The sequence below is a fragment of the Nesoenas mayeri genome (assembly GCF_963082525.1).
Source record: "Nesoenas mayeri genome assembly, chromosome: 6".
NCBI lineage: Eukaryota > Metazoa > Chordata > Aves > Columbiformes > Columbidae > Nesoenas > Nesoenas mayeri.
In genome coordinates, this window is record NC_137545.1 from 16,747,028 (window position 1) to 16,772,221 (window position 25,194).

General features: G+C 38.8%; 1 protein-coding gene across 1 annotated transcript in view; it reads left to right on the forward strand.

Annotated features, from left to right (window-relative positions):
* Positions 1-1,280: 1,280 nt before the first annotated feature.
* Positions 1,281-25,194, forward strand: part of STAT4 (signal transducer and activator of transcription 4) — a 35,150-nt gene continuing 11,236 nt past the window's right edge. Inside the window, exons 1-13 of the mRNA XM_080346712.1 lie at positions 1,281-1,551; positions 3,255-3,399; positions 13,469-13,567; positions 14,318-14,410; positions 16,689-16,767; positions 18,280-18,365; positions 19,322-19,473; positions 20,660-20,818; positions 21,504-21,596; positions 21,763-21,822; positions 22,547-22,564; positions 22,644-22,737; positions 23,455-23,499. Of these exons, the coding sequence (XP_080202838.1) occupies positions 1,424-1,551; positions 3,255-3,399; positions 13,469-13,567; positions 14,318-14,410; positions 16,689-16,767; positions 18,280-18,365; positions 19,322-19,473; positions 20,660-20,818; positions 21,504-21,596; positions 21,763-21,822; positions 22,547-22,564; positions 22,644-22,737; positions 23,455-23,499 (1,251 nt within the window). The 5' untranslated portion in view covers positions 1,281-1,423. The remainder of the gene's footprint in view (positions 1,552-3,254; positions 3,400-13,468; positions 13,568-14,317; positions 14,411-16,688; positions 16,768-18,279; positions 18,366-19,321; positions 19,474-20,659; positions 20,819-21,503; positions 21,597-21,762; positions 21,823-22,546; positions 22,565-22,643; positions 22,738-23,454; positions 23,500-25,194) is intronic.

Here is a 25,194-nt window from a genome sequence, read left to right on the forward strand (position 1 = left end):
GATATTGTAATAACAGAATTCACCAGAAATTGGCACTGAAATTGCACTGAAAGTGAAGAGGCTTACTAAATCTTAATATATATATTTTTTTTTTTCTGAGCATGAGTCATTAATGAATCATGATTTGGTTCCTTGTATGCATCTCAAGAGATAAGGTCTGTGATTCTTTGTAACTATGGGTATAGCAACAAAGACAGTGAAACAGAAAAGCTCCTATGCATTACTCCTTTTCAGCAATTTAAAGAAACAAAGTGAATGTTCAGGCAATATTTTTTCCTCTCTGAATGGAAGTTATAAAGATGAGGGAAATGTCACTGGGCACATTTCCACTGACGTTATACAGTGTCCTTGCTACCACACACAGAACCATCCCATCCAGCCTTTGTTAAGGAGAAACTAAAACCTGTCACTTTTACTTTTGCATGAGTAAGTGCTCAGGACTCCGGTACACCTTGAGACACTTCATGTTGGCTTTTTTTTTTCCTCTGACTTAAGAAAATGTGAAATGAAAGACCACAGCATTAAATATGTGATGAATTCTCCACTTCAAACTGTTGGCATTCTGAAACTGTGATTCAGAATTGGAAATAGAAAAGCTGTTTATAAAAAAGGTCAACTTTCTACAAAAACATCAATTTTTATGAAATCTATCAAAATTAGTGATCAAAATTTATATCAAAATGTAATATGTTGACCTAATCCTGTGCAGTCTCTAGTAAAATCAGTAAACAGCCAAAACTTCCTTGGGATAGTTATTTCAGCAAGAATTGCACAGGCTGTCATCGGGCGATGCTACTCTTGCTCATCTTGCAGTTTTCTGATGACCTTATTCTTCCCAATTTTGTGGGTTTTTTCCTTTCTGTAACATCAAATCTCAGAATTCTGTGGCAATTAAAAATGGAAAAGATGTGCTAGATAAACAATTAAGGTTGTAAACCAAACAGCACTTGTTAAACAGAAAACATGGGGCTCTAAGAACAGCACAGTAACATAGAACCTTTATGGCTTTAGGAAAAATTGGAGTGGTATGAATTCACTAAAAAGAGAGCAAATTCATTGCTTTCTACCACTGTTTCATAAGAATAATTTTACCTAGATTTGAAAGAGACGCTGTGTAAAGCTCCCTGCTTTATAAGCATCAGACAGTGCCCCAAAACATTTGGATTAAGGAAGGAAATTGGCAGAGGTGCCCATCCATGAGTAAGACTTAGAACCCCTTTTAATGGTCTTCCTCGCTTTTCTCCCTCTTCCCTTTACCTGACTGACTTTAGCCAAGTACCATCAATTTTGAAAGACGGAATAAAGTATTAAGTATATAATAAGAACTACAATGAAAACAACCAATTTATGCAATTTAGATTATTAATTTGTATTCACCTTTCAATGACAAACATATTCAATCTTTTTTTTTTTTTTTTGCAGTATGTCCCAATGGAGTCAAGTTCAACAACTGGAAATAAAGTTTTTAGAGCAGGTAGACCAGTTCTATGATGATAACTTCCCCATGGAAATCCGGCATCTCCTCGCACAATGGATAGAAAGCCAAGATTGGTAGGATTAAGTTTATTCCTTCCCTTATTATTTCAGTCATGAATAATTTTTTACTTATCTGGCAGATTTTAGCATGCTCATTTGTGAGCTGTGCAGGCACCTGCACTGCAAGAATAGTATTCCACTAGTTCTGAATTTAGCATGTTGAACTGTCAAACTTTAAATTTAAGGAATATCTGGAGGTGGGCTTTCATTTGAACTTATTCCTAAACAAAATCCAATAAAAATGGTCTAGAAAATTGATGGTATTACAGAATTTTCATAGAAAAAAAATAATACATGTTAGTTTTCAATTGAAATGTTGCACATCGACCTCCTGCAGCATAAAATTATTCATTTATCCAAAATTGCATTTAAAGTTGGATATATAATTTTGTAGAACAAGACAGCTGTTTGCAGGAACTGTTCTCTAGAAGATGAAATTGTGCACAAATTTGGATTGAATCCACTGGATAGTTATACTAAGAAAATTCAGAACCAAATGAGGAAAAAAAAAAGGTAATATTAGTTGTACCAGATACATCTCAATTTTTCAAGCTAATTCCACAAGACTATTGCAAAAACAATCTGGTAAGGAATATAATCTTTCCTTACAGTTTATAGCCGGTGTTTACAGGGCTATGGGAACATGGGCAACATTAAAATCTCCTTTTTGCAAAATTTACCAGGCGTATCTCAAAGAGGCATCTGCCATATGGAGGGCAAGGAGAATGTCCCAAGGACAAGGACGCCCTGCAGTCCAAAGTCTATCTTCCTCTGTTTTGTTTGCTGATGTTATCGCCCTTCACCTACCAAACTGTTCCATAAACAGCAGAAGCAGCAAAGCCTGTTTCTGTGTGTGTTTGCATCCTCTGTCCCCTACATACCCTTCACCAGCAACTTCAGAGGCTTCCTGTATCCCCAAATAGTTTGGCCGAGCGAAGGCTCATCTGGTGCCTGGTGTGAAAATACGGATCCGCTGACTGGCCATCTGGCTGTTGCCTCCTGGAGCAGGTTATTATTGCCGTTTTCCTCAGCGGAGGTGCTAATTTGGATCCTTCTCCTCTCCCAACCTGCCAGTTTCCAATGAAATTTGTAAGAACACTCTATCTTTTGGACTTTGAGCCCAGTGTCAACTTTGTCTGAAACTGGGAAGCAAATTCACAAATGATGTCTGTGTGACTGACAGAGTGAGAGGAACAGTATGCATAAGCCCTATTTGGGAGCTAAAAATATTTATATATTCACTGGACCAGAGATTAGAAAACCCTGGTTGTCTCCCCTCTGGGTGACCATGTAGCCCAGGGCTGTCAAACTCATTTTTACCGGGGGCCACACCAGCCTCGTGCTTGCCTTCAAAGGGCTGAATGTAATTTTAGGACTGGACAACTGTAACTACTCCTACATTTATACACTCCTAAAATTAAATTTAGCCCTTTGAAGGCAAGCACGAGGCTGATGTGGTCTCTGGCGAAAATGAATTTCACACCCCTGCTATAGCCTGTGCTAAGAACATCCTCACACTGTCTTAATAGCTGCATATCTACATGAACATAAATAAAATCAATTAATCACAAACCTCTAACTATATGCAAGTCACTGTATATTTAAAGCTTTTTTTTTTTTCTGCCTGGATTTCTGAATGGATTATGATTTTTCTGTACAGACAGATTGACACTTCTTACCATATTTTAAACATGTATGGTTCTCCATTGGTTCTTTAGGGAGGCTGCGTCCAACAACGAAGCGATGGCAACGATCCTTTTACAGAATTTGCTGATACAGGTGGATGAACAGCTGGACCGGGTTTCACAGGAGAAGAATCTTCTCTTGATACACAACCTGAAAAGAATCAGAAAGCTGCTGCAGGTAGGTCATTCAGATGACAAATTGCATGTTTGTTCTGGTTTCTAAAGGCACTGCCCAACCTCTGCTGAACACCATTTGTTCTTGTGCACAGCTCAGAGCTGTCCCAATTGCTGCAAACTCCAAGCAGCTATAGGAAGACCAAGCCTTTGACAAGATAATTCAAAATAATAATACCACTGTCTGTTACTTTGTGGAACAACAATTCACATTTTAATGCACTCTGCTCAGATACAACAATGCTATGGCTACTTAGCTCTAGGTGAATCTGTGTTTCACTCAGCTCTTAAAAATAACACTGTGTAGTGCTTATGGATGTTCATGTTTATTACAAATGTAATTATCACCTTTCAGACACATACAGATATTTCACTATGATTAGCTGTGGTTATCTCAGGAACAGACATGCATATTTTGGCCTTAAAGCAGTGCCCTGAAAAAGGAACCCCTGTAAATCATTAGCATGTTTGCCACTTTATGCTTAGCTGGCATTATTTGTTATGAATAGCTTAAAGGATTTTCCATTAGGCTTCTGCAAAATGATATTTATTTCAACTGGGTGAATGTTTCTCTAATAACGGGTTATCTAAGGCAAGGATTCTCAGACTTCCACTTCATTAGTCACCTACTTCCTGACATCTATCAGTCTTCTGCATAAAACAGATATGCATCTGAGTTTAATGAAAGTTTGGGGTTTTTTCTCTTCTTTGGTGGTGTTTTCCATAGGTACTTAAATGACAATTATATTGCTTGCAAAATATTTTCTTTCTTTCTTTTATATATATATACACACACACACAGGTCTGGAAAATCTTAGCATGACTTTGCCAATTATTTTGTTCTCTTTACGGCTGTATATCTTTCTATTTTTTATCCCTAATGGTGGCCTTTTTAAAATGTGACAATATTTCCATCGCTACCACGTTTTCTTCTGGTGTTATGCAAGCAGTCTCATGTAACTTGAAACTAAAGTTGCTTTTTATTTCTTTTCTGGTTTGTAAAATACGTTCTAAAAATTACAAGTTGCAACATAAGTGATAAGTGCATTTTCAGCTAAAATATGTGCTGCATGTTCTATAGAGCTGCACAGCCCTGAGTTTCAGTTGTTCAGATTATTTCTTTATTGGTTAGTCAAGTACATCAGGAAAAAAATACTATAGTAGTTGTAACTAGCTGACATCCTATCCTTGTTATTAACTGTCAAGCATTATTAATGGATTATGAACTATACACGACACACAGTATGGACTGCTGTAATGTCCTTAAATTTGAGTAGGCAAATTATGTCATTATGGGTCTAATTTTTTTAATGCATCACGGATTGTGTTTTATTGCTGAATATATGAGAAGTCTGGAACTGGGCATTTGCCTCCCACCCAGAGCTGGATGCACTTGCAGACACCTAACTTGTGATTTGAGGTAGTTTGTGACAGCTTCACGAGACACCAGAAAAAGGTGACTGAAGTAAGGTGCCATGGTCCCTTTTGTCCCAACACACCACCTAGAGAAAGGTAAACTGGGAGGGTACCCTGTAAAATTAGTGAGGTTTTTCACTGGCTTCGCTAGAGGAAAGCCTGGGCTCCTGAAGAGGAGAGGAAGCTGCATTTGTAAACAACTTTTCATTGCTGGTTGCTCTGGGAACAACATTGGTTTGGTTTTCTCTGAAGGCTGGTTACCAGGAGCCCACCTTCATCTCCGCTTTGCTCTCCAGTGCGAGCACTTCTTTGAAATTTCACAGCTCCCTCCTCTTCCTTCCCCTGTACACCACACACAGCCATACAGGTACAGTGAGCACATACACACAAAACTCTTCAAACTCAACACATGATGCGAGCACAAGGTTTGGGGTTTTTGAGCCAAATTGTGTTACAATTTTAAGCAGTACTTGTCAAATTAGCTAATGCTGGAAATCAGTGTTTATCACTAAATATGCAGAGTAGTCTGCTGAGCTATGGTATAGGTTCCTAAATACCATGACAATAGCAATAATAAAATAATTAAAATTAGAGAGCACACAAAAGCCATCCAAAAGCAATCTGTAGCATTCTTGAAAAGAGGCAAAATGAAGGACTGATGTAGAACAAGAAATACAACAGGTGGAGAAGTGGAAGCAATGCACACTTCACAAATGGCTTGTGCAACTGTTTGCTGAACAGCAAAGGACTCGTTAGGATCAAGATTCCTGGTGCTGTTACTCAATCTAGAGACAATTATGCCTATGAGTTACCAGCACCCCAGCCGAGCACACCCCATCTGAAAGGTCTCCCTGGGATTCATTTTGTTGTCATAAAACGGAGAAAATATTTTATTCTGAGCTTCACCTGAGACATTTTTATGTAAACATCTCAGTTGTGCCACAAAAATATCAGTGGAAGTGGTGGAAGAAGTGAGAACTTGCCTGCCTCATACTTGCAATACAAAGATTTAGGCAATTTTAGGTGTGGGGAAGGGCAAAGAGCAGAAGTCTTAGTGGGAAGACAGGTCTACCTGGTAATTTAGACCACTGGGACAATCTATTCTCTCACTGTTGGACAAATAGCTACAGAATGTAGCATTTCTGCTCAGACAGCTGACATTTCCAAAATTGTCTTGAGGTAAAAAACACTGACCCAAAACAGGCAATTTGACACAATTATAAGCATTTTTTAAAAAGTGCTGAGAAACTGAGCTAAGCAGCTGAGGTCACTGCTAGCTCTCAGTAATTTGCTACTGTTTCTTGCTTTCATTGAAGCATCGCTTCCTGACATTAAGCTGGTACAAATGCAGATATTATATTAAAATCAGGGTCAGTAGTTTAGGTTAAAATCCTTCATATTTACTTCTTACCTTATTATTACTTTTACTTCTCTAGTCAGTAAACTGGATTCATTTTTATAGTAGAGCAGCCTTTGTGGCTGTGAATTTTGGTGGCAGACAGCATGGCACAGGCACTTGCTAAGGTTAAATTCTCTGTCCATCTCCTGTGCCCCCAGCAGCGGTTCTGGAAAGGGATGAGAAGAAACAATGTTTGGAGTCAGAGGGGCAGAGAAGAGGGAAAACTATGTCTATGGTTCTTTCTCCTGTTTAAAACCTCAATGGAGAAAAGCAGAGCAGATTAGTCATGAGGAGATGATGGTTCATGCTGCTGCTGCCATGACAACAAAGCGTAAAGGGCAGATGTTCAGCTCAGAACCAAAAGCTCTAGGAACCAAATCACAGATGCAACAAGCTACACCACCTCCACCTGTGAACAATTACATCTTAGTTTTCAGAAGGAATGTTTACAAATGACTCGCATGCCAAAACCTTTTGTTTGGGGAGAGCAGCCAGGCTGCAGTGTCCCCAGGGAGCCAAGACTGTGGGTCTCTGAGTAATGCAATGATGTTCCCCTCAGGGATGTTCTTCCCCCCCAGTTCTAAGCTGGAAATTTGGAGCAATCAGCAGGTACCTGTTAGACAAGGTGCAGCTCCATGGGGTGTAGCCCAGCCTGTGTGTGGGCTCAGGCGAGTTCCCAGGAACCAAGCAGCAGTGGGGACACCATAGCTACATCAGGAAAGAGCAGGAATCCCCAGAATTGTCCCACTCGTTATTGTATGTCTCATTTATGCTCTCATCCCAAGATAACTTTTGAAAGCAATCCCTTCTCATTAATGGCAACACGCATCTGTGTCACATCACTGTTTACGGTATTCATGAGAAAATCCGATCACAATACATCTTCTTTTCTAAAAAAGTGAAATAACGGCTTTCAGGAATAGGAAGAAGTGCTACACTGCTCATTTGGCATTGAAGCCTGAGTTAATTAATATACTGTGTGCTCAGGGGAACATTTTGCTGTAAATGATCTATGTTCATGGTATCCATTTAATACTCATGGCAGATTCTCAAGTATCGATGAACTTTACCCACTTGGCAGTGGGGATTCTGCCTGAAGGAGCAGGTCTTTGTGCAGACCAAGAACATCTTAGGCTGTGCTTACAAAGGGTGAGGTCAGGCAGAACAACCAGATTTGCCAATTCACACCAACCAATTATAGTAAAATGAGCTTTTGGAAGCACTATGAGGTTGGGAAATAATATTTTAGTTGTATTTTTTCCTTGTACACAGCCCTACTTTTTAAACGGAAAGATTTGGAAGAGCATCTAAAAGTATCTTCTGTCAGCCTAATCAACATATATTAACATAGTGGCACTTCATTCAAAAAATTCACTCTGTTTCTCAGTAGTGCGAACCTATAGCCTCTTAGTTTACATGATACTACTTCTGTAATGGTAAAACAGTATCACATTCCTGATTCTGTTTCAGGTTCTCAGTTATAGAGCATAGCCTTTTTCAGTCTGTAATGAGAACGGAACATCTTTGTCCTTCTCCAAAGAGAACTAGAGCAAACTTATAAAGTTTTGTATTTTAGTTCAGGTGACTGTTAATGCAAGTCACTGCACCAGAAAGCTACATGCATGAGGAATCCTAACATTGTTTATTTCAGTGCAACAAAGAAAATGGAGAAAATAGCATCAGATCAGAAATAGGACATCCCAGCTGGTACCTCACAAGTATTTCTAATAAACACTATGCTGAGAATCACTTGTGAAGAATGGAAACAGATGATGTTTAAGTTGCAGTTTCCTGTTAAAACTTACAAGGTGAGAATAGAACAAAATAGAGAAAGTTTCTACTGTACCACAGAAAATCCATTTTAAAGTGTTATTTACCTGTATTTTGCACTCATATAACTCGCCAGATCAAAAAAGCAACAATACATCCTGCTGTGTAATAGAATACAGCTTGGTTTTTCATATTAGCGCCTTGAACACAGTGAGTTTTCCAGTTCCAGCATTAAAGCTGCTTACAAATAGGGAATCCCACACAGTAGTCTGTGCTAAAGCAGCTGTGTTAGTGATCACTGGCTGGTGATGGCACATCAGCTAACACATATTTTTAAAAGTGCCTGACACAAGACTGAAAAAATGTTATTTATTAGAAGTAAAATATTTTAACTTCCTCGTTATTATTTGAAGAATGTAACTAAGAAATTATAAATGTTTCAGTTTGGTTTTGTAGAAGGAATAAAAGAGCTCACAAATAGAAGCTTAAAAAAACCAAACAAGCAACCAACCTCTTGTGGGCTTTGTTCATTCTGGAGTATTAAGGGTCCAGTTGCAGTCAAACGTCTCCCTGAGAGATTAGTTAATAATTCTCAGGTCTTTGTGTCCAGAAGATGAAAACAAAACCACCACCACCAACAACAAAATCAGTCTTCTCTCCCCTCTGCTGTCTTACCTTTTTTTCATGGGGAATACTGTACTTTTATTTATTCTGAAAACAATCTCATTCAAATAAGAAGCCCAACAATGAGATCTGCAGCCATATATTTTCTGTAGCTGTATCTCGCACTACCTGCTTAGAAATCTGCTGTTCCTTGACTACTTTTAGTGTCCATTGGGAGGGACTCAGCCTTGGAATTTGGGGGCAAACTGGAGGATGGAAATAAAAGATCTCTGTCTTCATAGCTTATTCATGGTGCCTTTACAGCCTTGCCTGTTGCAATTTACTTACACATGCCATCCACCGCTACCCTCCAGTACAATCTTTTGGAAGTTATGCAAAACACAAAAAGAGAAAAGCAGAACTACAACTTTGCAGATATATGTCTTAGGATGTCCCACACATCATTGTCTAAAACAATGAGGTTGCCTTAAATTTCTCTCATGTATTTTGAGAGGGGGAAGGGGAAATCTAAAAATAAAAGTCTAACAAGAGCAGTCTAAATAGATAGTGTCACAGGTACTTCCTCTAAAAGACCCAGATAAAACAGAGCCACTTCTCTATTGGAAAAAAGATGTTTTCAGTAAGAATGCCACCTGTTTAAATACAGGCTTTCAAAAAAGTCCCAACCACTTTACTTATATCAGGGTATCACAAGGACTGACTCTTTCTCTCTATTCTAGTGCTGACTTTATTAGATTTTTCTGTCTGGATGCATAAACAAAAGTAGAAAGCAAATCAAGACAAAAATGTTGTTTGCCATATTTGAAGGTGAAAACGGGAAATGCGTGTGTGGTTATGCCTTCCTACCCACACGTTTCTTTGAGATACACGACTACAACAAAGTTGTTTTTCTTTTAAAAATAATATGTTCAACAAAAGGGTTTTTTCCTCCTTGTTTTTTTTTACATGAAAGTCGAAAGATCCGCTTGTCTAGAAAGATGCTGAATATCACACTTAGTAAAATAAGCATATCACAAGTGAGCAACAGGGAAGGAAATGTATTTTTGCTTGACTAGTAACCCTGTTTCCTATGTCTCCATGTCTCACCTCCTTTCCATCAGCTTCTTCAAATATTCATTCAACTTCAACAAATACATCAACAGTCATACTAGTTAACAGTTCCATGCCTCCAGTAAAGCTCTTCTTGTATACAATTAAAAGGCCCAGGCAGGGCTTTTTTAGCAGAACCAAAGAAAAATACAGCTGATGTTTACAGTAGTTAAAAAATTTTAAGAAAAAAATAAAAAAGGGGGAAACCCAGTCAAATTCTGGAACACTCTTCAGAATTAGAAAGCACTAAAACCTACTCAAGTTCAGGAGATAACCAGGTAAACCCCTGACTGACTTTCTAAAGGTTGCACCGCACGTAGAGATCAACAGTCCCCAATTTCTAATCCTCTACTTTAATCACCAAAAATAGACTCAGGATGCTCAAGTAGTGCCTATATAGTATTCATTTATAGATGTGCGCAGTATATGGAGACCTTTGACACATGAAAAGAAAGCTGGGCAATATTCCTGTGGTTAAAAGCAACCCACTTGGTGGAGCTGCCCACAGGAAAATAAGCTAAATTTCGGAAACTTACAAAAATGGGAAGAAAAGAAGAATAAGAGAATGATTCTCTCTTCTAAATTTCTTCATCTCAGGAAAAACAGTAAATTTCAGATACTAAAACTAACAGTTTAGTGTTCTTTTTAAAAGCACGTGTGTTTTAGTGTCATGATATGTATTTGAAAGTTTTTCCATGATCTCACAACCCAGAGAATCAAATCCTGCATTTCTCAACCACTGTTTCATGCATCTTAACATACCGCAAATATTTCAGACTGTTTTAAAATTTGGCTAAAGGGTCTAAACCCTCCACACTATAACGTCTAAATTGTTGTGGGTTTTTTTTTGCAGAAATGCTGCTTTGTTTTTCTCCATGATCTAGTAAGATACTATCACAACAGCTGTGCCTGGAGCAGCCACAGTGCGTGCTGGCTTGTGGTAGGAAAGTTTTCTCCTGAGGAAATGTCTTTGGCATTCGCAGAAAATTTTCACCTGTTCAGAATGAAAGTTTAATTTCCCCCATTTGCTTAAATCAAGCATCATGCTGGTAGTTGTTGAGAAGACGACAGTCCAAATAAGATCACTTATTGTTTGTTGTAAATCATGACAGGGACGTCCTCATCAAAGCAGAAGGCAGGAGAAAGAAAATTTCTAAGAACAACCGAATTAGAGTAGTATTAGCAGATAAGACTAAAGTTTTTATTAGAAACTTCAGGTGAAAAGTGAATCCTCAATTTCTCTTTGTTAGTATTTATCAAAAGATGATTGTAAGTTTTCTCTAACTAAACTTAATAAAACAGTTTTGCATAACTACAGAATCCACACCCTTCCTCCTTTCCTAGCTGCCGACGCTCATGTCACACTGTGTAAGAATTCCCCTCTCTCAAGCCTTTTTTTGGTTAAATTTCCTTTATTTTCCAACTCTACTGCTCTTTCAATGATGGGAAATGATTTTCAGTTAGTCATTCAAAAGCCAAGGTTATCTTGAGCAAATTCTGTCCTCAACAAACTGTAAGTGCAGGGCAGGAAGATCTGGCAGTAGACAGATAATAAGGCAATATTGGCTGGCACATTCTGAAGTCAAATTACCTCTGCAGATTCATCATTATTCCAGCTTTTGTCAGGAAGATGGGTGGAAGTTTCTTCATCAACTCGATGGTGTCTGTTCAAACCGAATCAGACTTGAGCAAGCACCAGACAGGCCCAAGTATGGGAATCACTACAGGCACAGCTTATAACTAGAGCTTTATGAGTTAGAGAAGAAAGGAGAAAAAAAAAAAGAATTTCCACTTCATCTCTTGATTCAGACGGTTTTCTCTTAATGAAACAAAGAAAATGATAGAGAGAAATACCTTTTAAAGTTTTGCATATGAATAGTTTCTAGAAATGCTAGGAAAGTCCCCAATACTGGCATTTTATCTGGGGGATTTTAAACCATCCCACTGTCAGAAGAAGAGCGTCTTCTACATAAATGCATTTTCCAGCTCCAAGAAGGGATTTTTGTTTCTTCTTGAGTTCGTTAAATAGCTTTTGTTTGACTCCTTTTTGTCAAAGGGCAAAGACAAAAGGCAACCATCAAACCTTAGAGTGCTCCAATTCTGTTGGGCAGTGGTACGCCAGGACTAAACACTCCTTGGGCTTTGTAGTTTCCAAGAGCCTGTAACCACCAAGGTGTGGTATGGACCTCATTATATTAGCATCTATGTGGAAGGTGGGACCTTGTCTTACCAGAAAAAAAAAAATAAAATAACAGCAACAAGCAGAAATAAACAGACATTAACTGAGGAATTAATATGCACATCGATGGGTTAACTCTAGTCACAGATTTCTCACCACAGCTTTCATCCTCAAGCATTATTAAAACCAGGAATTCTTTTTTCTCCTTTAGTTGAGGTGCTGATAGATGAGACTGGCCTAGAGCCACCACTCACCACAGCCAAAACAAGCAGACAGAGAGGAGCATGAGCGTTTCTTTGCAATTCATTTTCTCCAGCTGCTGCTGCTGGACCCTACCACTACCTTACTTCTCCATGAAGCTCCACTCCATCTTCTGCAGGAAGATCGTAGCCATCTCCCACATTCCCTTCCCAAAGTTACATCCTGATGCTACGCAAAGACAGGGAGTACTGAGCGTTTCATCAGAGACAATGTGTCCTGGGGTAGTGTTACCACTTCTTTTTTCCAGAGAAACTCCTAAAATCAGTCTAGTTCATAACTGTCATAGTAATAGCTGGAATATAGAAGCAGCGTGTTCACATTTCTTTCAGATGTGTTCACACCCTTGTTTCTAATACAACAATTGGTATGAGATATCAAAGGAAAATAGAGCGTCGGTTTGAGTATGTATAAACTTATTGTCACATTCAGAGAAAGCAAGAATAAATGAAGTTCCAAGTGGCAGCAAAATATGATGAGAATAAATACTAATCAGAAAGAGGGGAAAATAGAAAAAGTCCAAAAGTGGCAACCGTACAGGAAAAATAAAAAACTGGATTAATTCTAACAAGTGGCTGAAAACTGTATGAGCACTGAATAAATGAATTATAGGTGAATACTGAACAGAAGGCATGAAGGATATTCAGAAACATCGAACAAATACATCACTGTGAAAGATGCTGCTTGAGAGTCCTCAGTCATTCCAATTTGATAAATCCAGCACAAACTAATATTTGTTCAAATTGTGCCCAGTCCTCAGTCACACATCAGCAATACTGCACCTTGCTTATGGTGCTGTAAAAATAGAGACTTTTTGTTCTTTGGCTTGGCACAAGTGCTGCTTCTTCCTTCATCTTAGTCACAATAGTTATTGAAGGATAAAAAATATTCATAGATATTAAAATTTAGGTCTTGTGCTTTATGCTGAGGAGGCTTTTCTGCTTGCATCATTACCGTATTGATACGCTAACCATTTTTTTATTGGCAGAAGCGCTACATGCTACTGAAAATGGAAGACATGATAAAATCGTGCACAGAACAGGCTGACAGGAAAGCCCTTTCAAAACAGCTGTGTTAGCAGCAGAGCAATTTGATCTCCAAATCATGTATATCTCCGAGTTGTATCTTTATAATCTCTGCGGAACCTTGTTAAGAATATTCTATGACAATGGCACAAAGCGCTGCTGCGTGGCCAGGCTGAACCAGCACTAAGAAAGGTCAAGAGCAGTACAGGAGTCTCTTCACGCCGCTGCTTGTAGACACAAAAACACGTTGTGATTGCCAGAGGGACACCCTGAATTCTGAATCTTTAAAAGCTGTATTTCCTTGTGCTTGCAGGGCAAATATCATGGTAATCCCATGCATATAGCAGTAATCATCTCCAACTGTTTAAGAGAAGAACGAAGAATATTGGCTGCAGCTAGCATGCCTGTACAGGTAATGAATTATATTTTGTTAATCTGCCCACGTGCTTTGAGGACCACATCCCGTCCTCTCGTTCTACCGGAGTGATTTGTGTGCACAAGGAGTTGCCAAATGGTGCCCTTTAAACTCACGTTTTTACTTCTTTAGTGGCTCCACTGCCGCAAACATTGCTATAAGTGTCACAGCTAATCTTCAAAGACTTTAATCTGTATGAAAGGCTTGAAAAAGATTATTCTTTGTAAATATATTTTAAATTATGCAAGGCATCAATTATTATTTATGCCATGCAAAAGACATTCCATCTGATATGGTACAAAGGCATTGATAGTTTTCACTTTTGAAGAAATAAACTTAAAAATTACATGTAAAACTTATTTTTGGGAAATTGTTACATGGTTAAAACCCAGACAGAATTTTTAAGTCAAATGTGTTCTTTTTAATCACCTGTGGATATAATACATATTCTTATATAAGCATTGTGACATGGGTCTTTTTCAGAAATCTAATAATCTATCTTTCAGTTTCTTGAATTGACTAGGTGTTTAATGTTTGCAGTATACTCACACCCTTTCACCTTCTGGATTTCAAAGTTAAAGCCGCATGTTCTTCAAATCCGTGGAACTAAGCAGCTTTGTCTGTTTGCACCAGTCTTCAGCCGGTTGAAGACCAGTGTCTGAATCCCCTCCCTGTGCAGGAAGTCGCCATTCAGTTACAATCACTCATTATTCCTCATCCTCCCATTATCTGTTCCATGTGTTCCAGGGGCCACTGGAGAAATCTCTGCAGAACTCTGTGGTTTCAGAACGACAACGGAACGTAGAACACAAAGTGTCAGCCATCAAGAACAGCGCTCAGGTATTTTTTTTGATCCTGTTTGCTGTTTATGCAGCTGTGATTTTCATACATACCTGAACTATCATTAAGCTGGGTTGCACAAATAGTTTTGATGACAAGCTGCACCAACCAGCTTCCATTCTTCTGAGGACCTCAGTCCAGACCAGCTACTCAGGACATACCTGCATGCTCAGGTTTTCACAGCTGCTCTGGGTTCAGTGTGAGAGCTCCCTATTTTAAAGCTATCACACTCATCCCTATGCAGACCACTGAGCGCAAGAAGAACGTACCTACTGTCTCTAAAAAAGATGTGGGGTTCAGTACATGTATTCCTGTAACTTTACCTCTTTCATTTGGGCCAGCAGTAGCTACCCTTTGGGACCTCCAAGTTACGTACCAAGACTGTAGTAAAGCTGAAAGCCACCTGACATAATTACATGTTTTGGAGACATGAGGGCAGAAGAACACTGGGAGCTGATGCTAATGATTCTCCAGGGGATTCCTATAGAGGACAGAGGCATACCTGTAGCTGTGTCCCACAGAGACCTTGAAAACTCAGACCTTGAATACCTGCCCATTCAGTTCAAGGCTGGATAAGAATTCAGATTATTTGTGGCCTTTTTGCTGTCCCACCTCTCCTTTCAGCTTTGCAGCAGTCTCAGTGCTGAAGTCCCTGGGCCACTCAGGAGCAACACTTCTGGTGTACTGAACAGATGTCCTAGTAGTGCTCTCTCAGCAGTGTCTCCCCAGATGCGGAAGAAGGGTTAGAGAGATAAAACCTTCTATGAGGACAGGCTGGGACAGCTGGGGTTGTTCAGCCTGGAGAAGAGAAGGTTTCACAGAGACCTTATTGTGGCATTTCCATACTTAAAACGGGCTGATAAGAATGATCAGGACAGACTTTTTAGCAGGGCCTGTTGCAATAGGACAAGGGGTGATGGTTTTAAACTAAAGGAGGGGAGATTCAGGCTCGACAGGAAGAAGAAACTTTTGCCCCTGAGGGAGGTGAGACCCTGTCCCAGGTTTCCCAGAGAGGTGGTGGATGCCCCATCCCTGCAGACATCCCAGGCCAGGCTGGATGGGGCTCTGAGCAACCTGGTCTGGGTGAAGATGTCCCTGCTCATGGCAGAGGTGAGACTGGATGAGCTTGGAAGGTCCCTTCCAACCCAAACTATTCTGTGATGCTATGAAACCCTTAAAAGGATAAAGCTAGCTTTAGAAGAATGTGATACTAGATCTCTATCTACATATAAAGTCATAAGGGTTGCAGAGCAAAACCAAAGCTGCAGCAGCAGCCAACCATGCTGCTCCTTCTGCCGGGGGGAACAGACAGACATCCCTGGAAAAACAGTGAAAATGAGAATGATTTCTAGAGACAAGGGTTTTTTTAGCAGGTATTTAAGTTGAACACAGAAATCAGCCAGCTCCTTGTGTATGTAATTTCATATGTTACACATATAATTTAAATGTTTAGTCTCCAAAATAAAGAGGAAACCAAAATGGCAAATTCTGTGTGTCCTAATTTAGCAAGTGAGGTTTTTGTTGTTTTTTTTCACAAACACTTAACATGCATATCTCAGGGAACTAAAAAGGATTGTTTACGAGTTGTTGGCAGAATCAAGGTTTCCTATGAAACAAACCTTCTAAGTCAAACAGATTATTTCCTACAGTTTTGTTTTCCTTCTTTTGATGTGTCTTTTCTTTTTTTGTATTATCATGGTTTGGTTACTAGAAAACACCTTCTAAACTTTTTGTAGTACATATGAAAACAAGGCCAAAGCAGCAAGAATGTTTCATTTCTTCACCCAAAATCTTAAGTAATTCTCTAAATAAAGTCTCTGAGCTCTGCTCCCCTCTTGTGCTTCACCTTTCTTGGCTTTGCACACCCCATTTCAATTTCCAGTAAGTCAGTGCAAAATTATCCATTTGCCCTGCTTTAAAGGTCCAAGAAGAGAGTTACATTACTGGCATAATAATTTCAATTTTTCTCAGAGAAAATGTAATCATTCTTACTTTCCAGTACGTCATTGCATCAACTACTGTTTGACTGTGGGAGAGAGGATAATAGTTGGCTTTCTGAGCAAGTAAAATAATTACGTAGTTATAAATGTGCACTTTTAATTCAATTGTCTTTTTAAAAGTTTACAAGTTAGTAAACCAGACTTCCTAAAACTGTTTAGGGATTTTCAATTCATAAGAAAGGAAAATACTACGTTATACATTTGTCCCTCACAAAACAAACTCCTTTTTATGTCACTATGAATACCCGAATAATTTTATTTTATTTTCGGTGGGAAAGATGACTGATCAAGATGTCAAATACTTGGAAGACTTGCAAGAGGAATTTGACTTCAGGTATAAAACAATACAAAGCTTAGGTAAGAGTTTTTGTAATACTTTTTAGATTCTCCAGGAAATGGCTGATTCCACAGATAGACCTCAGCATCAGGGGTTTTTTGAGCATTACCTCAGATAATAGATGTAAACATAAAAACCAGATTTTTAGTTTATATAAAGTTATTGTCTTGGAACACAGTTACTTTTGGGGTTAAGAGGGTTAATAGGATCTTGTTGAGCAAGTATAGTAATTTTCTGTAGATAAGTTGCATAATGGCATGAAAAGTAGTAGTTTCCTTAATTTAAACAACCTGTTTTTCAATTTCTTCCCCTTGGACATGGCCCTTCCTTGGCAGGGTGTAGAAGAGCCTCTTATTTCCCAGAGTAGAGTTGTTCAGAAGTGATTTTTTAGCCTCTAACTTGGCTTTCTGTTCTTTTTTTGACCGCAGTGGTGGTAACCAGCTGGTAAGCACTCTGAATGCATGTTTGACCAGCCTGCGATGATTGAGATCCGCACACGGCAACAGCCCTGGTGGATCTCTTTCAGAAAAGAAACTGAGGTCCACTTGTGTCAGCCCAGATATCTTCATATTATCTCCATTTGAACAAGCAAAGACTTAAAAAGGCTTAAAACGTCCAAGTTCTTTAACATGCCAATATGTTTAAGGCTGGATATATGGCTGGAAGAGATCAAGTTTCCATGGTTTAATAAGTCATTAGTCATCAGGCCGGTCATAATTACTGACCACGCAAGATGACTGCAACCTGCCCTGCTTACAAAATAAAACACGCTTATATAAAAAAAACCAGGGCTTCAAATTTCACTATGTCAACAAATGCTCTAAACCAGCACAGCCAGCTTGCAGTACCTTAAATGTGTGCGAACAATTGGTTATTGAAACATCTACCCAAATGTAACAGTCAGGTGTCAAACCAGAGCTTAGCAGAGACACAGTTGGCACCAATTTCTTTTTTGAAGGTAGCATGAAAGATGCAAGAAGAGCAAAAGGGGCAATAATGAGCACAGGGCAAGCTTGGGGAAGCTTGAAACTAATGCATGATCCAGAGAAGAAAAAAAATAACAGGGAGGGGGATATACCCAATACTCCTGGCTGCTGCAATCCCCACAGCAATGAATGCTTTATCTCCTTTTCAAATGCCCAACCTCCATTCTCTCAGCCCAAAGAGCTTTAGTCTTAACTGCTGACACCACGAGCACGTTGCAGTGGTGCACAGATCAATCATCAGTCCAAGCCAGATGTACATAATACACCTGAGCATGCAAAAGAATAAGAAATTTCTAGATTTCTAGGTATCATCCTTATGTTTTCTACCTTCTCCTGTTCCACACGCACATCTAAAGAGTGGAGTAGTAAGACCTTATCTTAAACTTGTACTAAAGTTAGTCCATTCAAACAAAACACACTATTACATAATCTACTGATGTCTGTAATCAACACCGTGGTCTGGTGGTGGTTTTTTCCCCTCCTCCCTTTATAAGCACGCACATGCACCCACGTGCATTTATACTGATTTTTTTCATCCCCCTGCAGAGCAGAGCGACAAAAACAGCGCCCTCATTAAGCAGGAAATGTTGGCCTTGCAGGCGATGCTCAACACTTTAGATTACAAGAGAAAGGTCAGTGGCGTGTTCTGTCGTTTGTGGTTTGTTCGCTTTCTCCCCTTATTCCCACACCAAATACCCAAATGCATATGTGTGCTTTTTAAAATTCTCCTCTCAGAAGAGCAGACAAATAACACAGGAGGTACAAATCCACAAAAGGTTTTGGGTGGGTGGGGGTGATTTTGAGTAGCAGTTTAGAAATTGGCAATTAAGCGATGGCTCAATCAAGGATAAGGGTCTGCACACCTTAGAAAGGAGGTGGGGATGTCAACTCACAGGACCTCTTATGTACCGCGCTAAATGGATAACTTAGTTGTCAATTATTCTTTTTAAAGTAAGCAACAGGTATTCAGAGTATATGTAATCTAATAATGGAAAAAAAAAATGAACCAAACAGAAAATTAAAAAAAAAAATAAAAACCAAAACAATAACCAAAAAAACCCACCAATCCCCCCCCCGCTCCCAAATTATACTTTGCTTTGCTCAGTAACCAAGACTTGCAAATACAACAAATATTCCCCTGACCACTTCTTTGCTGGCACAGAAAACAGCACATTTAGGCAATTTGTTTGAGTCCATGTGCTTTTTACAGATACAAGCAAGCAGAAAAAAAAAAACAAAACAAACCAAAAAACAAAACAGTGCCCTGGATATGATACAAAACAAAAGGAGAACTTTTTGACCTTAGCGGTATTTGTAAAAATCAACTCCTTGGAGGTGTTATGCCCACAGAGAATACAACAATACTCCTTTCCACCCCCCAAAAAAAGAAGTTTTACTGAGGAAGAGCTCATAGAGATTCAGGATTAATTATCAAATCCCATGGGTGGTGAATCCAGTCACCTCTGACTTAAAGAGAATAAAGCTGGGGGGAGTAAATACGGTTAGTTTCAAAGTAATTGAAAGAAACGTAACGAGCACTTCATGCTAATCACCGAATCGCGCGGCTGTGCCCTTTCCCATTTGACAGGAGGTGCTCAGCAAAATAGGGCGCGTGATTCACGAGATCGACGTGCTCATGAGCAACATGCTGACCGAGGAGCTGCTGGACTGGAAGAGGCGGCAGCAGATCGCCTGCATCGGGGGTCCGCTCCACGGCGGCCTCGACCAGCTCCAGAACTGGTAAAACCCAGCCCCGCGCTCGCGTTTCCACCCAAAACCACAGGAAGTTTGCTGCGCGCAAAACAAGCATTCCTTTACACCCGCTGCCTTACCATAGCGGCAAATTCACTAGCAGCTAAGCAAGTAAATAACAACAACAAAAGATCTGGTTTGGTGGATAATATTTGCTATTCACAATAATTCAGAATCATTAATAACAACTGCTGAGCCTGAGCCGTGGCAGTCACTCATTTTTTGCTTTGGCGATTGTTCCAGATAGATGATACGTACCCTCTCGGGAGTTTTATTTTAGTAAGAACTGACTTTGTCACTGAGAACAGGGGGAGTTTGGTCTCGCAAGATATAGACGCCTTATACTTTGACTCACTAGGTACATCACTCCTCCAGACTTCAAACTAGGGAGGAATTGAACGGCAGGAGTCTTTGTGGTGGCAATTCTAAAAGCGATTGCAAATAAAAAAGAAAATGGCATTGTATTTTAAAATATAATGCAGCCAGAGAATGTCAATGTCCTGGTTATTTCTCTCCCAAACTCATCTTCTGGAAAACGTAAAGAATAAGAAGGAAAAAGGAAGGAAACCAATCAAGAACCCTTTCAATTTGAAGAAAAAAAAGTATTTTTTTGCTGCCCTCCCCCCATTTTTTTTTCACTGATATTTTTCCAATTAAGAGGTTAAAAATAGCTTCCAAAATGTGGTTTTATAGACACGCACCCTATTAAACTGTTAGCAAGTGTGTTTGGATTTTATTTTCCTTGTTGTTTTGACACTTCTTCAGTCTTGGTAACTTGCTTATTGTATATAAATATTATCCTTTTAAAGAGCACGTTTTGCAAAACTACTGCACTGTAGGAAAGAATTAAAAGTGACCCAAGTGCCCTGCATGTAAAAACATCAGGACCACTTATACATATTTCTTCCAAATTATCAAAGATGGTGCTCCATTGCCGTTGATGAGGCCTGTTGTGTAAATATTTATATTTCAAAATAAAGTAAGTAATTTGCCTGATATATTTTTATGCTCCTGTAAACAAAAGACGGATGGAATTGAAGTGAGTTTGGATAAAGCTAGAAAGCACCAATCAGTCTCAATTCTGATTTCCCTAAGCAGGAACCTCAGGAACCATTATTTTCTAAGAAATGGCTTACTTCAAAGATCGCAAACTAAATTTTTTGTCTTGCTGCAGCTTTACGCTGTTGGCAGAGAGTCTCTTTCAAGTTAGAAGGCAACTGGAAAAACTGGACGAACTGTTGACCCGACTGACGTACGATGGGGACCCTATCCCAGTGCAGAGACCTCAGCTGCTGGAAAAAGTCAACTTTCTGCTCTACAATCTTTTCCGCAAGTGCGTAAACCATTGTCAACGTACATAATGCACTGACACTAATTTATTGGCAACAATGAGACAACATGGTTAAAATATATATATATATACACACATATATACATATGTATAAATATATTTAAAGTAAAGTGGCAGGGTGCTAATTTGTTCCTTGCTTTCCTTTTCCCCCATTCCTCCCCCCAGCCCAATTCACTCTTCTATTAATATATAAAATATTATCATCATTCCTTGTGCCTTTCGTACTGGCTATACTAGAGATATACCTCAAATGACTATTTGAAAGCAAAACAAGGTCAATTTTTTTAATTAAAAAAAAAAAAAAAGATAAAATGATTGTTTCATTTCATTAGAGCCAGGCTCAGTGTATTTTCATACTCTCTTTTATGGTTCTGGTAAAAGTCTCAGTCTTCCATACTTTTATCAGCCTGATATTTTAGGACTATGGAATTTGGTTTGGTTTGACTTTTAATTTATTCCAAATATCCGTTTCTTATGGGAACAACTCAACTGTTACTTAGACCACTCGATCATGCCGAGAACTGAGAGTTAGAACATGTATCTCCCACTTCAGCAGCTGTAGAGAAACAGCTCTTAGAGATACCAGCACTTTTTTTTTTCTCCTATATATACCAGTTTGTTTATGAATATTCCTAACAATCTATTTGTTTCACTTCTTTTCACACAGTTCATTTGTGGTCGAAAGGCAGCCCTGTATGCCAACGCATCCCCAGAGGCCAATGGTTCTTAAAACGTTAATACAGTTCACTGTTAAATTAAGGTAAGGAAAAAGAATCTGATAGAAACTCCTTCATAATCCTAAATGCCTAATCTGTTTTCAGATTGTAATAATTTCAGATACTTTAATGTGGAGCTACTGCTCTCTAATATTTTCTAGTAAGAAGTTTATTCTGTTCATATTCACTTGTCCATTTTCTGTTTTGAAGGTTGCTGATTAAATTGCCGGAGCTGAACTACCAGATCAGAGTGAAAGCAACTATTGACAAGTAAGAAAACTTTAAAGGGAGGATATTCGCTCTCTCCCTACAGAGACACAAAGTTTTCTAATGGCTATTCTAGCTGATTTAGAAGTTACTCAAAGAAAAAAGAAAAAGTTAAAACATCAGGGTAATGCTTGTTTTTTTAATGTGGAAGATTTATTTGTGTTTTCTTTAAAAAAACCCTGCTATGTCTTATTGACATTTTGAAATTGGAGGCAAGAAGTCTATTTAAGATTTGCTTCAAGGCTAAATAGAATTTGTCAGTCTGAAAAAGTAGCATCACACAAAAGCTGTATTTTGAGCAATACCCAGCACCGTAGAGCCAGCTCTGTCACAGATAGCTCAGGGCACCCTAGCACGATAAAACACGACACAGAAGACTTGCTGTCAAGGTCTGACTTCAAAAATCAGCAAAGGTGACCCAAGTCCTCACCACCCACCATCCCCAGGTCCCAGCCACCTTCTGCAGGACCCTAAAAAACACCTTGAGCACACAGACCTGGGTGTTGACCCAAAAGAAGGATGGAAAACACCAGGAGAGGAACCAGGACTCTGTCTCTCCAAAGCTGCAAGCTAGCCAGTTTTCTTTAGTTTAAAAACTGCAGTTGTATTGGTAATCCAAATTAACTTTGACAAGGTAAAATCTACTCTGGGGATATGTTTCTCAGTACAAGTTATGACTTACACATTTACTGACTCACAATCTGTTCCTTCCCCTCTTCTATTTCAGGAATGTTTCAACTGTAAGGTAAGAAAATAAAATACCACGTTTCTTAAATTATCCAGTACAATATTATTTGAGTGCGTAAGTGTAATGTCCTCCATAGTAATCGCAGATTTGTTCTGTGCGGAACGCACGTGAAAGCGATGAACATGGATGAGTCCGCAAATGGAAGCCTGTCAGTAGAATTTCGACATTTGGTAAGTTTGAATGCTTTTGTCTGGTTGTACGCCTCTGGCAAAGAAATGAAAGATTCTTTAAAAACTATGCAGAGAGAACTATATTACTGTCAAGTCTACACTCATTTTCTTTTTCCTTATACAGAAAGTTTATTCTTAACCTCTTTATCCTGTTCTGTACTTATCCCTTCCATAAAATAAGACTATATATTTTCACAGAAATGACAAAGCAAATCCTAATTAATGCCATAAAAAGAAAAAACTAGTAATGCTGAATTACAGCTTTTCAGAAACTGAGTTCTGTTAAAAAGAAGAAAAACAAACAAACAAGACAGACAAACAGCCACCACGAAACACCACCACAATTGTCTAGAGGAAATATGGGTTGGGTTTTTTTGGCTTAAGCACAGATGCAGGGCCATGGGGTATTCTTGCAAAAGGACATGGAGATTGACAGTCTTTAGTTCTTTTTTTTTGTGTATTATGCACTTTGCAAGCACCCTAATTAACACTTTGTTACATTAACTTACTTAAAAAAAAATGTTTAAAAAAATATCAAAAAATTATTCACTGAATAGACTTTTAAAGACATATTGTCATAGCCTTAATTACACCATATTTGTATATTTTAAATTAAACCTTATTATATGAAGCACATCAGGGTTACAAATGAGGTTCTTTACGTGTACTTCTGTCTATAGTTTCTTTGGCACATAAATATCTTTTTGTTTTATACAGCAACCCAAAGAAATGAAATCAAGTGCTGGAAGCAAAGGAAACGAGGTTTGTGCATTTATTTTACATGTTATTTTTGGTTACTCTCTCAATTATTTCAGATTGGATTTTTTTTAAATCCAAAGGCAACCATATGTTGTTAGATTTTGAAATACACATTATTCTTACAGTAAGTATAGGACCCAATTATCATCTGATAGTATAATGAGAACTTTTCAGAACTACTCATATAAGTTTAAATTACATACCTTAAATATTTATATTTTAAAAGTTACAATAGAAAGGAGGAAGTAATAATATGAATGCATGCAATTCCTCTTGAAGGCTGCCTTTTCGGTCATTAACATTTTGAGAAAAATAAGCTTTTTGAGTTTTTTGCTGAAACTATTTCTCCTGTAGGAACTGTCCTTTGAATATATATCCTGTTGGCCAAGTTTACAGCTGAAGTAAGGGTATAATCATATTTGCATCAAAGAAGTTTGCTTGCCTCAAGCAGGACCAGTGTGCTTAGTTCACCAATACTCATCCAAACCCGGTGGTAGGTTCCCCTCTGGTGGTGACAAGATGTGGTGACATATTCACCCTCACAAACCAGCAGGTATTTGCAGTACCCAGACTTCAGAGACACGCATGTACCTGCTGGCAGAGGAGCTTAAAATCCATATGCTCTTGCTTTGCAGAGAACAGAAATCAGCATTATCAGCTTGTGTTCAAGGATTCAGCCTTGGCCGAGGCCACCAGGACAGGGCCACCAAGGCCACCAGTGTCTCCCAAGGTCACTGAAATAATAAGATGCTTCTGTGAATGCATCTAGTGACCTAGGAGGTGAAGTTGCCTGTACTGGAGTAAGGTATCTCCACACCCATGTAAATTTTTTTGCACAGTAGAAGTGCTGAGGGTAACGTCATATTGACGAGTTTAAAAAGAAATCTTAAAAAAATCTAAAATAAACCCCAAAATCGCTGATATCACAGTCCAAATAAGTGTAGTTATACAAGCACAAAAGTTATTACCAGCAGTCTTTAAAGTGCACGGAGAATTTTCACCAAAACCCTCCCGCAGAAGGTACTTGTGAAGGCCTCACACGGCGTTTCTGAACGGAATAACCCACAACCCGGTTAGCAAGACTGAAACTCCGGGCTCGCCTCCCAGCTACTTTGCTACTTAAAGTCATTTGCATCAAGACAAGCGAACGCAAAACTGTAGGTGGAAAAATGTTGGTGCTCTACTTTTGGTAGCATTTTACTCCCACCTTCCCACATAGGGCTTTTATAACTATATAAAATATAGGGTTGTGGAGAATTAAGACAGCTGAGCTGTGAGACAGTTCACTGGTAATCGATTTCCTCAAACGGCTTCTCCTTGGTCAAGTCACAGTCTGAAATTATCATTAGCATGAGCAGGTTTTTTGATTAACATAATATAATAATTTAAAAACTTGGTTTGCTTACAGGATGTTTAGTAAGCTGAGAGTGCACTTGTTGAGTATGACTGGCCTCATAAAAAGGAAAAAAAAGTGGAAACTCTCTGCCATTTGTCCTTTCATGCAGTTGTGTCTTTTTGCCTACATGATTTTTCCATAACAAAAAAAAAATGAAGTTTTTGCAAAATCATAACGGGGCGGGAGGGGAAGGAAAGTTTCATCAACCCTTTTAACTTTATTTGAGCAATACAGGTTGATTCTACCTGTATTAAAACATTTGAGCTCATTTGATGGTTGAGTATTTCATGTAAAAGCCTTCA